General features: G+C 37.9%; 1 protein-coding gene and 1 pseudogene across 1 annotated transcript; one reads left to right on the forward strand and one right to left on the reverse strand.

Moving 5' to 3' along the window:
- Positions 1–3,185: 3,185 nt before the first annotated feature.
- Positions 3,186–3,769, reverse strand: LOC136158086 (28 kDa heat- and acid-stable phosphoprotein pseudogene; annotated as a pseudogene).
- A 5,640-nt stretch (positions 3,770–9,409) lies between these two features.
- Positions 9,410–10,345, forward strand: LOC136158096 (olfactory receptor 2M3-like). The gene has a single exon (XM_065919869.1). The coding sequence runs from the start codon at positions 9,410–9,412 to the stop codon at positions 10,343–10,345; it is 936 nt and encodes a 311-aa protein (XP_065775941.1).
- Positions 10,346–12,184: the final 1,839 nt, after the last annotated feature.

Below are 12,184 nucleotides of genomic sequence, written 5' to 3' on the forward strand. Positions count from 1 at the left end.
AGATGCTTACTCATGCTTACACAAGATTAGTATTACATCATTTTGTTTTTTAGGAAAAGCAGGATGGTTTTTGCTTTCTAATTCTATAGTAAATTTTACCACATGATCTTCTGGCCTTGGGTCTTATTAACATTTTATGCAGGTCAGGTGAATGTAAACCTATTTTCCGTTTCTATGGTGACCTTAACTGAAAGGTAGCAGTCTCATAGGGCAACAGTAGAGTAGAAGTATAACCTTGTTAATATAAAAATTAATCCTTCTGCAGAAGTTGTCAGTTGCATTTATCTAAGAAGTTTACCCCACACTGACTCTGCGACTTTGGTGAGGCAGACTCTGCCTAGCAGTCTTGACTAATAATTAACAACCATTTCATTGTTACCACACTAGGGCTAAGCTCTTATTTTTCTAGATCTATAACTATATTAACAATGGTTTCTATAACACAACCTTAGCACATTAAAAGCAAAAACACAGCAAGCAAACGTCAACCCAACAACCACCTTTAGAATAGTTTTTTTTATGTTTTCTAATAGGACTCCTTCACCCCTCAAAAAGGCTCTATGTCTATTAGGGCTTTTATATAATCAGGTTCTTTATGCTATTTTATTATTAGGATATTATAAGCAATCATTGCATATTAGTACCAAGGGCATAAATGCATTTGGCAAACAAACTACCAGCAAAGGAGTTTAAATTAAAACACTCCTTTCACCCTGGATAATCTCATAAAATACCACCACCTGGGAAACATTGATTAAAGTTCTAAATTGATTCTTATTTGGGAAGAGATCAGGAAAGGCCTTCTGCCTGTGTCACAGAAATTAGAGAGAAGTCTATTGAAGCAAGCATCAGAAAGACAGATATCATCTTTAAGGTGAGTGCCGGGGGCAGCTTTTAGGAATCCCTGAAAACCTAATCTGCCTTGCCTGTCAGGCTTTTCCCTCATGACCTGTCATGGGTGGGACCTCGTGAGCTGGCCTTTTCGAAATCCCTGAAAACCTGATCCGCCTTGCCTGTAAGGTTTCCTCCCTCATGACTTTGTCATGGGTAGGGTCTCATGTGTTGGCTCCTGGCAGTTGACTCTTATAATTAGTTACTAAAATCACATTAACTAAATGGATACAAATTCCATACTATAATTAAAAGGGAAGAATAGTATCTAAAAGTAGTATACTGGACAATTGGGGAAATTATGAGATGCTGCCCTTCTGCTGTTCTCTCCCCAACATTTTTCCCTTTCCTTGAATGAAACCTCAGGAACTCTCCATTTGACTTGCTTCCCCTTAGACTGTGAGAATTCCTTGTTCATTTTAAGCTACAAGAGTAGCCTAAATTTAATAACTTTAGTAAATTTCCTTAAGATATGTATCTACATCTTACGATAACACCTTCTAGAACTAACACCCAAAAAAGATGTCCTTTTCTTCATAGGGGACTGGAATGCAAAAGTAAAAAGTCAAGACATACCTGGGGTAACAGGCAAGTTTGGCTTGAGAGTACAAAATGAAGCAGGGCAAAGGCTAACAAAGATTTTCCAAGAGAACACACCGGTCATAGCAAACATCCTCTTCCAACAACACAAAAGACAACTATACACATGGACATCACCAGATGGTCAGTACCAAAATCAGGTTGATTATATTCTTTGTGACTGAAGATGGAGGAGCTCTATACAGTCAGGAGAAACAAGACCTGGAGCTGACTGTGGCTCTCATCATGAACACCATGTTGCAAAATTCAGACTTAAATTGAAGAAAGTAGGTAAAACCACTAGGCCATTCAGATATGACCTAAATCAAATCCCTTATGATTATGCTGTGGATGTGACAAATACATTCAAGGGATTAGATCTAATAGGGTGCCTGAAGCACTATGGGTGGAAGTTTGTGACATTGTAGAAGAGGCAATAATCAAGACCACCCCAAGAAAAAGAAATGCAAAAGGCAAAATGGTTTTCTGAGGAGGGCTTCCAAACACCTGGGAAAAGAAAAGAACCTAAAGGCAAAGGAGAAGAGGAAAGATATACCCATCTTTGGAATGAAACTATTCTAGGGAATATCACCAGCCTGATTATCCCTTCATCCTTAAAATGGAGAATAAAATTAAATATAATGTCATATTTAATATTCACTAACAGTTAGTGAATATGTTTTCAATAAACTTATAAAGGCAACAAACTTTTTCTTTTAGGATTCAGATATTTAATATTTTAGGCTTTGTGATCTATAGTGTCTCTGCCACAACTAATCAACACTGAAAGTATAGAAGCAGGTGTAACTAATATGGAAATTAATAAGAATGAATGTATTCTAATAAACCTTCCTGAAGGACACTGAAATTTGAATTTCACACAATTTTCTGAGCCCATGGGCCATACAAATGTATGCAGCAGGGCAGATTTGGTGGTAGTTTGCTGACTCTAAATACAGATGCTATAAAGGTAAATTAGTGTTATCTTTGTCCTCAAACAGCTGCATTATAACATTAAAGTGTAAGCACACATGCAAAGCAGTAATTTAATATAACAAGGCAAAAATTTTGATCAAAAATCCAGAGTAGTGTATGGTATGTTTGTTCATACCACTTGTACAAATTAAACACTTATTAATTTATACATTTGTATGCAAAGAGTTGATATTGCCAAAATACTACGTATTAATTTATAATTGCATTTTCATTGATGAAACATAAAATTATGCAATTATTTCCAAACCTTTTCTTTTTTTTTTATGATAATGTCAAGTTTAATTTGCCAAATATACAAGTTGGATCTGCGGAGCGTGCTGTGCCTGGGTACTGCACCGTAAACAGCTTTCTGGGAATGACCCATGGGCAGGGTTACGAACGGGCCGGGGGCCTGGCCAGAGCAGGGGGCAGGGGGTGGGGTGGGAAGGGCAGGGGGAGGCGTCCTTCAGAGGGGACTGGCCGGGATGGGCCGTGACCCTCAGGGACCCATGGGCACGGGCTGCCAACTGCCAGCCCCTCTGAGCGAGCACCCAGGGAACACACACCGGGGATGGGCAGACAGGCCCACCCCAACCGCCCCCTGCCTCGCAATCTACCAGACAAATGGAAGCTCCTCTTAACCCACCTCCCAGGTACCCCCCAACAAGGGTTCTGAATCCTAAAAACAGTCAAAACATTTGAATGGTTACGTATGAAATGCTGTCCTGCATCTTTCTGTCTCAAAGATGCGGCTGCCCCTCCCCCAGCCCCCACCCACCATCCCCCCCAAACGATTTCCATCCAAGATGAAGAGGAGGCCCCCGGCCGTGGGGGGCTCCTCGCCGCGAGGGGCTGCTGCAGCGGAGCCGGGCACAGGGCGGGTTGGCTTGCTCTGTCTTCCCGGCTAAATGCACCTTCAGGGAACGCTCTTTCGCTCTCTGATCTCGATTTCTTATCTTTCTCTCCGTGACAGTTCCTTGGGCCCATCCAGGTCCAGCTGTGACCTTTTTGGTTGTCTGTGCCAGCCGGTTGGGGTTCTCAATGTCGATGAGCCCTTCCACGCCTTTGCGCTTTTGCTGGTAATCATCTTCTTCATCCTCGCTCTCATCAGAATCTAGGGATTTCTTCTCTTTTTTCAGGTCACCTGCAGCCCCATCTCCACCTTCTTCTCCTTGTCCCTCTTCTTCCCTGGCCTTCTGCTTTTCGGTCTGGAGCTGGGCATCGATGTCCTCCGGGCTCGTGTACTGCCGGGCCCGGCCTTCGCGGCCTCCCTTTCTCCCTCCTTTAGGCATCGCGGCTCTGGCGGCTGCGGCAGCGGCGCCTCGAGCTGACACCCCAACCCTTTTTTTTAACTAAGGTACATTACTTTTCCAACTTTTTCTGAATATATTTGCCTGATTTTTTATTTCCTTTGACAATTCTAGTTGTTTTTAAAGAATTGAAGTGCATATTTCAAAACAATCTGGTTTTCATGATAATTATTTTGCAAATTATTTTTGAGTTTTTGTGGGTAAATATTCAGTCAGTCAGGTTGCTTTTAGAGACAGGAAACATTATATCTTTAGATACTGTGTTTTGCTCTAGATATGCAAAAGATACGCTCAAAACCAGGTAATAATTAACCAAGACAGACTTCACATTGACTTTCTGAGAAACATTGCAAGGACTCCATTGATTTTGTTGATTCAAATGGGTTATATAAAACACTGCCTAGTGAGGCAGCTTTACTATGCCCACGTTCACAGACAACATTACTAAAACTCAGAAATTTAAGTTACTTGAACAAAATTTACAGTTAAAAAACTGGAGGGATGACCATTAATTTAGGTCCTTCTGATCTCAGTTAATTTTATTTATCATATGTTAGTATGGTAAATGAAGCTATATTATCAAACTGCTATACAATTAACTTTTTTATAACTCATATTAGCTTAAAGAATCATATAAAAATTGGGGGACGTTCCTGGGGGGGGCGAGGTAAATGTAGAAACATTGAATATTGAGTATCCTTCTATATTTCAAATTTATCATAGGGCAGATTACATGTCCCTGATGGCAATTCATCCTTTGCCTTGTGGTTTATCATGTGAAAATATTTTAAAACATCTGAATATTTTTCCATGGTGAGAAATATTTTTGCACATTTTAACTTTTGCCAGTTAATTTCTAAGTTTTCCTATTACAATCTGTAATCAAAATTAATTAAAGTCTGGGGACTGTGTTCCCCTAAGTCATTCACTACCAAGGTCTCCAGACCCTTGATGGGAAATTATTAAGCATTCTATCTAGATCTTTGCTGATATACCAACCAGTATTTAATGTACTTAGTATCATAGAATCGTAGCCACTGGTCTCACTTTCAAAATGCATGACTTGCCATCAACATCAAGTCAGTTGCATTCACTTTTCTATGCAAAATAAAGGGCTAATGCTGCATAGTGAGAAGGTGTACCTGATCACAGAAAATCTGGAAGTTATCAGCAATTCCAAGAGGCAGAGGAGATTGGAGATAAATAGAATTTAAGGTAGATATGAAACAGAAAAATAAGGAGTTTTGAACCTTGCCTGGTAAGGGAAATTATGTAGAGAATCTATATGATTATCATTAAGTCCTCAAATGTCAGACTTTGGTGATTGTATTTGTCAAAGGAAAATTAAAATCTGACTGTAGGCTTCCCAGGATTGAGGTCTAGGGGAAAGCTACATAAAATTACATTTCTGTTTGACTATCTGTCGGAATTACATCAATTAAATAATAAGTCATAAATACTCATATAATCAAACCCAGCATACTACTAAGCAGGTACCATTTATAATGTCAAGTAAAACATTTGAGAATGAGAATTACTATTCATTTAGACTCAAAACTGATATCCAAAGATGCACCTAAACTCAGGAAACAATTTAATCTCTTGATAATTTCTTGAATTAATCCTGTTGCTTTAGAAAAGCTGTTTGATGACTGGGTTGTGATTTCATATCCATCTGCCTTGTATGAACCCATAATAAGTATGACCTCAAAGTATGCTAACAATAAGGGCAAACTCTGTTCCTAAGATGATGTAGTAGTCATATCATTGTAAAAAGTTTTAAAGGGTCAATAAAATTCTACAGGTTAATATCACACTGTCCTCTTTTTAAGTAGATTTATCTTCCATATTAGAGAAATAATGGAAATATATTCAGAGTTGACTCTCAGTAAGTACTTATTCCATTGAATTAAGCTAATAAAATTGATCCACTTTTGTGAGAAAAATTTAATAAATAATACAGAAATATTTACTAAGTGATAGTTGATTGTTCTATTTTTAAAATACTGTATATAATTTCATTATGCTATGATCCAAGGATTCTACTTCCTAAACACCAATCAACAATTTGTTTTCAGGTAGTTGGTTATTATTTAATAAGTATTTATAAAAAGCTAAGTAAAACTATCAAGTAAAAAAATTAAACACATATAGATGCTTTTTCTTAAAGCTTTGGCTCCAAAATTTTTAAACACAGACTTTGTTACTCTGTCATCTTCATTAACCTTTTTACCAGTTGTATTCTCATTGTTATAAAGTTAACCACTCATAGTCTTAAAGACTATCATAGCTTGGGTAATTGAAGTTAGGAGCACAGACCTAAAGCAAATTGTCAAACAGGGTGGTTACAGTGATACTGATGATTTTTGAGATTTAGAATGTTTGAATGTTAGAATGTTTGCCATATCTCATAGTCACACTTTAAGTTGAAAGTCCTTTGATTATTATTCTAGCAAAAGAAACCAAGTATTTTTAGTAGACATATGAGTTCAACATAAAATACCAAAAGAGTTGGATGTTTCAACTCAGTGAAGTAAATGGCAGGACAAGTTACATGGTGTGACATAAATGTACAGTTAAGAATGCCAAGAGGCTACTCAGGAATGAGAAAACCTCAGGCTTTCATAGTTATATAGTTCAAAACAGTTGAACAAAAAAATGTGTAAGAATTCTAATTTGTTTCCCACTTATATGGAAATGTGATTTTTGCCATCAATCAATAAGTGTTGTGTTTTTTTTTCCCTCCATTTTTAACCACAACAAACTCTGTGTTGCCTCAGTCTTCAAATGTACATGAGTTGCTGTGTACTAAGGTAGATAAGGGGCTTCCCTGGTGGCTCAGATGGTGAAGAATCCACCTGCAATGTGGGAGACCTAGGTTTACTCCCTGGATTGGGAAGATCTGCTGAAGGAGGGCATGGCAACCCACTCCAGTATTCTTGCCTGGAGAATCCCCTTGGACAGAGGAGCCTGATGGGCTACAGTCCATGGGATCACGAAGACTCAGACATGACTGAGCGACTAAACACAGCACAAGGTAGATAGAACTCAAATTAAATCTTACCTAAGTACCCACTTACATCTTCCTCAGACATTAGCTCTGTCTTCTGTGTTGACATGTCACCCTGTAGGAGTCTTAGTTATACCACTTATTTCACTCTTCTATGATTAGTAGATATAAATGATTTCATATCTAAACTCATGGTTCATTGAAGGTATTGACTGTATCTTAATGCATTGTTGCCCCTTCTTCAACACCTAGTAGAGAATGTGTAAAATATAGTGATTATTATGTAAATGTAGAATGAAAAATAAGTGGATTGTAAAAGTATTTCAAGAACTATTCTATAGCTCTTCTGAAATAATATGAATATGACTTTAGCAAAATTTGTGCTTCCTGATCATTTGTAACAAGATTATCTTCACAATTTATATTTTAGCTGAGTTGTTACTAAAGGAACAATAATAGTATTTATTAACGATATTTTGTTACAAAAATCATCTGGATAAACACATTCATAAATGAACCATCATGTTAAACCAAAGGAGGGCATTGTTTAAATTATGAAATTCCTGCTGCATTAATAGAGAACAGGATTTCCAGCTATTTTGGTATCTATGCTATATTACTGCACTTCTGAGAGGAAACACCAAAGAATATGAAATTTCCCCATATACAGCAATTGTCTTATTCAGGAGCGGGAAATCCACTTTTTAGTAAGATGACATGGAGGGAAAGAGCTTTATCTCTCATCTTCAATGCCAATCGAGTGAGGGATTTGTCATATATTCTACATGGAAATGTGTACTGCTGAACTCCATGGGGTTTGTTCAACCTTCTGATTAAATATTCATTGACTATATACTCTTCTATAGCTATTGTGCTGGTTTTATTGAGATATAGATAAGTAAAACATAATCCTAGCACTTAAAACCTTAACATTTATGTGAAGAGAAAGATGTATACATGGAAAACTATAATAAACATATATAATAATAACTCATCTAAGGTTCATGGCTACCCTCTTGAAGTATTTGATTAAATTCCTTATTTTAAAGATAAGGAAAGTGAGACACAGATAATAAATGATGCAGCTAGGCTTGAATTTGGGTATCCTAGCCCTTGATACCCTGAGGTGTCCCAGTAGTAAGTATCTGTCTGCCAGGGAAGAGATGCAGGAGACATTGGTTCAGTCCCTGGATTGAGAAGATCCCTTGGAGGAGGACATGGCAAGCCACTCCAGTCTTTGTTTCTGAAAAATCCAATGGACAGAGGCACCTGGAGGGCTACAGTCCATTGAGGTCAGAGAGAGTCAGGCACGACTGAGTAACTGAGCACACATGCAGCCCCTGATATGTGCCCTTAGACACCAATCTACACTGTCTCTTAGCTATGATGATAAATAATTATATGTGTGACGTGATTAGGGACTGTAGAAATGTGGATAGGAAAATTCCTTCTTCTTCAGCTTTCAGTATACTGATAATTCTGAGCAGAAATAAAAGCAAAGGTTCAGCTGTGTGGAGAAACCATGAGAATGTACATTTGACTGGAATTTGGGTTATCTGTTTTAAATTAATGGAATCTAAGGTTTCTCTTTTTTGGAGAAGGAAATGGCAACCCACTCCAGTATTCTTGCCTGGAGAATCCCACGGACAAAGGAGCCCAGTGGGCTGCAGTCCATGGGGTCACAAAGAGTCAGACACGACTGAGCAACTAACACACAACACAGAAGTTTTAAAAAGTATCTTGGACCAAGTCATGGAAAATCTAAAATTCTAAACTGAAAATATAAGCTTTATTTGGTCAAAAATAGGGAATATTGATGGCCTCCTGGCAGATAATTATGTAAGTCTAGGAATTTCTATTACTCCATTTATGAGTATACATACTTACTCAGTTGCTCAGTCAAGTCCAACTCTTTGTGACCCCATGGACTATAGCCGGCCAGGCTCCTCTGTCCACGGGATTTCCCAAGCAGGATTACTGGAATGGGTTGCCATTTCCTATTCCAGGGAATCGTCCCAATCCAGAGGTTGAATCCGTGTCTTTTGCATCTCCTGCATTGGCAGGCAGTTTCTTTACCACCTGTGCCACTTGGGAAGCCTGTTTATAATGGCACTTAGCCATAAAAAGTAAATCAATGGGATATTTCATTAAAAATTTGAAAAGTAATTGATTTGTGATTTTCACTACTAAATTGAGTGATTAATTTGGCATTTCTTTTGCCCAAATTTCTAAGAGTTAATAATCAGGGTCCATGACTATCAGAAATAATATATATATTTTGAGGTTCAAATTTGTAGAAAGTAGATCCATTGTTACGATAAAATTCTCCAAGTAAAAACAAAGAGAGAGAAAAAAGAAAGAAAAGAAAGAAAGAGGAAAACAAGGTGAATCCAAGTGAGGCAAAGAGGGACTAAATTGGATCATTTTTTTTAATATTCTTTATTTAACACACTTCTAGGCAAATGCTAAATAATATGTAGTTAAATACTTCTGATGAGTTGATGGCACATATTGTGAGAGTCCAATGTTGAGGGGAAAGATATAAAATTTTAGATCCACATATTGATACAAGACATGTACTGAGTGTCCATTGTTCTAATACATTTGATTTGTTCCCCAGCCCTGTTATATTTCTTTTAGAGGCATGGTGGGTGGGAATGCATCATCAGTAACTGATTTCATCCTTATGGGACTCTTTCCTGAGTTTCAGCATTCCATTGTTCTCAACTTTGTGATCATTTTAATCTACACCCTTGCTTTCCTGGGAAACCTACTTCTCATTGTCTTGATTTGGGGGGACTCTCGGCTCCATACACCCATGTACATTCTCCTCAGTCAACTCTCCCTCATTGACTTGACATTAACTTCTACCATTGTCCCGAAGATGGCCTCTAACTTTTTCACAGGGAAAAGGACCATATCATGGATTGGCTGTGGAACACAGAGTTTCTTCTTCCTGATGTTGGGAATGTCAGAATGCCTCATCTTGACTCTCATGGCTTATGATCGCTACGTGGCTGTCTGCATCCCACTGCGTTATCTCACCATCATGAGCCCCAGGTTCTGTCTGCACATGGTTGCTGGATGTTGGATTGGAGGCTCCATAGGTTCATTTATCCATACAGTCTACCCTATGCATTTTCCCATCTGTGGGTCAAGGGAGATCCACCATTTCTTCTGTGAGGTCCCAGTCCTCATTAAGATTTCCTGTGAAGACACGTCAGTGTACCAGTTAGTGGTGGTGGTTACAAGCATTGTACTGCTTGTTGTGCCTTTCAGTCTCATCATAGCTTCCTATACACTCATCTTCCTCACTGTCCTCCGTATGAACTCTGTCAAGGGCAGGAAAAAAGCCCTGACCACCTGCTCTTCCCACTTGACTGTGGTAAGTCTCTTCTTTGGCCCAAACATATTCATCTACATGACTTTCACTTCCTCACACAGTCCAGAACAGGACCAGGCTCTCTCTCTTTTCAGCAACATCCTCACTCCCATGCTGAACCCCCTTATCTACAGCCTGAGGAATAAGGAAGTGGTGGCAGCATTCATGAAGTTGATGGGGAGATGTGGGGTATCTTAATAGATAAGGAACACTTCTCAGCTGTGAAAAGAACATGCTTGTGACCATGGACTAACCTACAGTTCAGAGTTTAAATCCCAAGGTGTTGTGTGGTTCAGGAAACCAGGGTGATTGCAACCTTATGTTAATAAAATTTTTCTTGTGTGATTTCCAGGTTTCTAATGGAGGTCCATAACTTTTCACTGGGGCATTATTATGTTAGGAAAAATTCAAGAAAATTAGTTTACATGTTAAGTTAAATATTATTTGAAATCTATGACATTATTAGAAATTTTCTCTAATAAAATATAAATTCACTATGGACCTCAGATGAACTAAAATTCCATTAGTTGGCTTACTATTAAAATTAGCAAGATAAGTTGAAATACAACAAATAAAAATTATTTTAAATGAACCAGGTTTAGGTGATTTTCAACATTTATTATTAAAATAAACTGGTATATTTTATAATACAAGATGCTAAGGAAAGGTGCATTTTAAACTACGAGATGATGAGATAAAGTCATTTAAATATATATTAGGTGTTATAAGCTCATATCCTACTGTATAAATATCTTATTGCATAGCTGACTCATAATTAGTTACTAAAATCACCATAACTAAATGGATACAAATTCCATACTGTAATTTTTTTTTTTAATTTTATTTTATTAGTTGGAGGCCAATTACTTCACAACATTTCAGTGGGTTTTGTACTGTAATTTAAAAGAGAGGAATTATGCTCACTTCAGCAGCACATATACTATAAGAGAGGAATTACACCTAAATGTAGTATACTGAATAATTGGGGAAATTATGAGATGCTGCCCTTCTGCTGTTCTCTCCCCAACACTTTTCCCTTCCCTTGAATGAAACCTCAGGAACTCTCCAGAGTTGATTTGCTTCCCCTTAGACAGTGAAAATTCCTTGTTCATTTTAAGCTACAAGAGTAGCCTAAATTTAATAACTTTAGTGAATTTTCTTGAGATATGTATCTATGTTTTAGGAAAACACCTTCTAGAACTAACACCCAAAAAAGATGTCCTTTTCTTCATAGGGGATTGGAATGCAAAAGTAAAAAGTCAAGAGATACTTGGAGTAACCGGCAAGTTTGGCTTGAGAGTACAAAATGAAGCAGGGCAAAGGCTAACAGATTTTCCAAGAGAACGCACTGGTCATAGCAAACATCCTCTTCCAAAAACACAAAAGACAACTATACACATGGACATCACCAGATGGTCAATACCAAAATCAGACTGATTATATTCTTTGTGACTGAAGATGGAGGAGCTCTATACAGTCAGGAGAAACAAGACCTGGAGCTGACTGTGGCTCTCATCATGAACACCATGTTGCAAAATTCAGACTTAAGTTGAAGAAAGTAGGGAAAACCACTACACCAATCAGATATGACCTAAATCAAATCCTTTATGATTATGCTGTGGAAGTGACAAATACATTCAAGGAATTATATCTGATAGACAGGGTGCCTGAAGAACTATGGGTGACACTGTGGAGGAGGCAGTGATCAAGACCACCCCCAAGAAAAAGAAATGCAAAAGGCAAAATGGCTTTCTGAGGAGGACTTACAAACAACTGAAAAAAGAAAAGAAGCTAAAGGCAAAGGAGAAGGGGAAAGATATACCCATCTGAATGCAGAGTTCCAAAGAATAACAAGGAGAGATAAGAAAGTCTTCTTAAGTGATCAAGGCAAAGAAATAGAGGAAAATATTAGGATGGGAAAGACTAGAGATATCTTCAAGAAAATCAGAGATGCCAATGGAACATTTCATACAACGATGGGCACAATAGCAGACAGAAAGTGTATGGACTTAACAGAGGAGGAGATATTAAGAAGAT

This window comes from Muntiacus reevesi, chromosome 1 (genome assembly GCF_963930625.1).
Source record: "Muntiacus reevesi chromosome 1, mMunRee1.1, whole genome shotgun sequence".
NCBI lineage: Eukaryota > Metazoa > Chordata > Mammalia > Artiodactyla > Cervidae > Muntiacus > Muntiacus reevesi.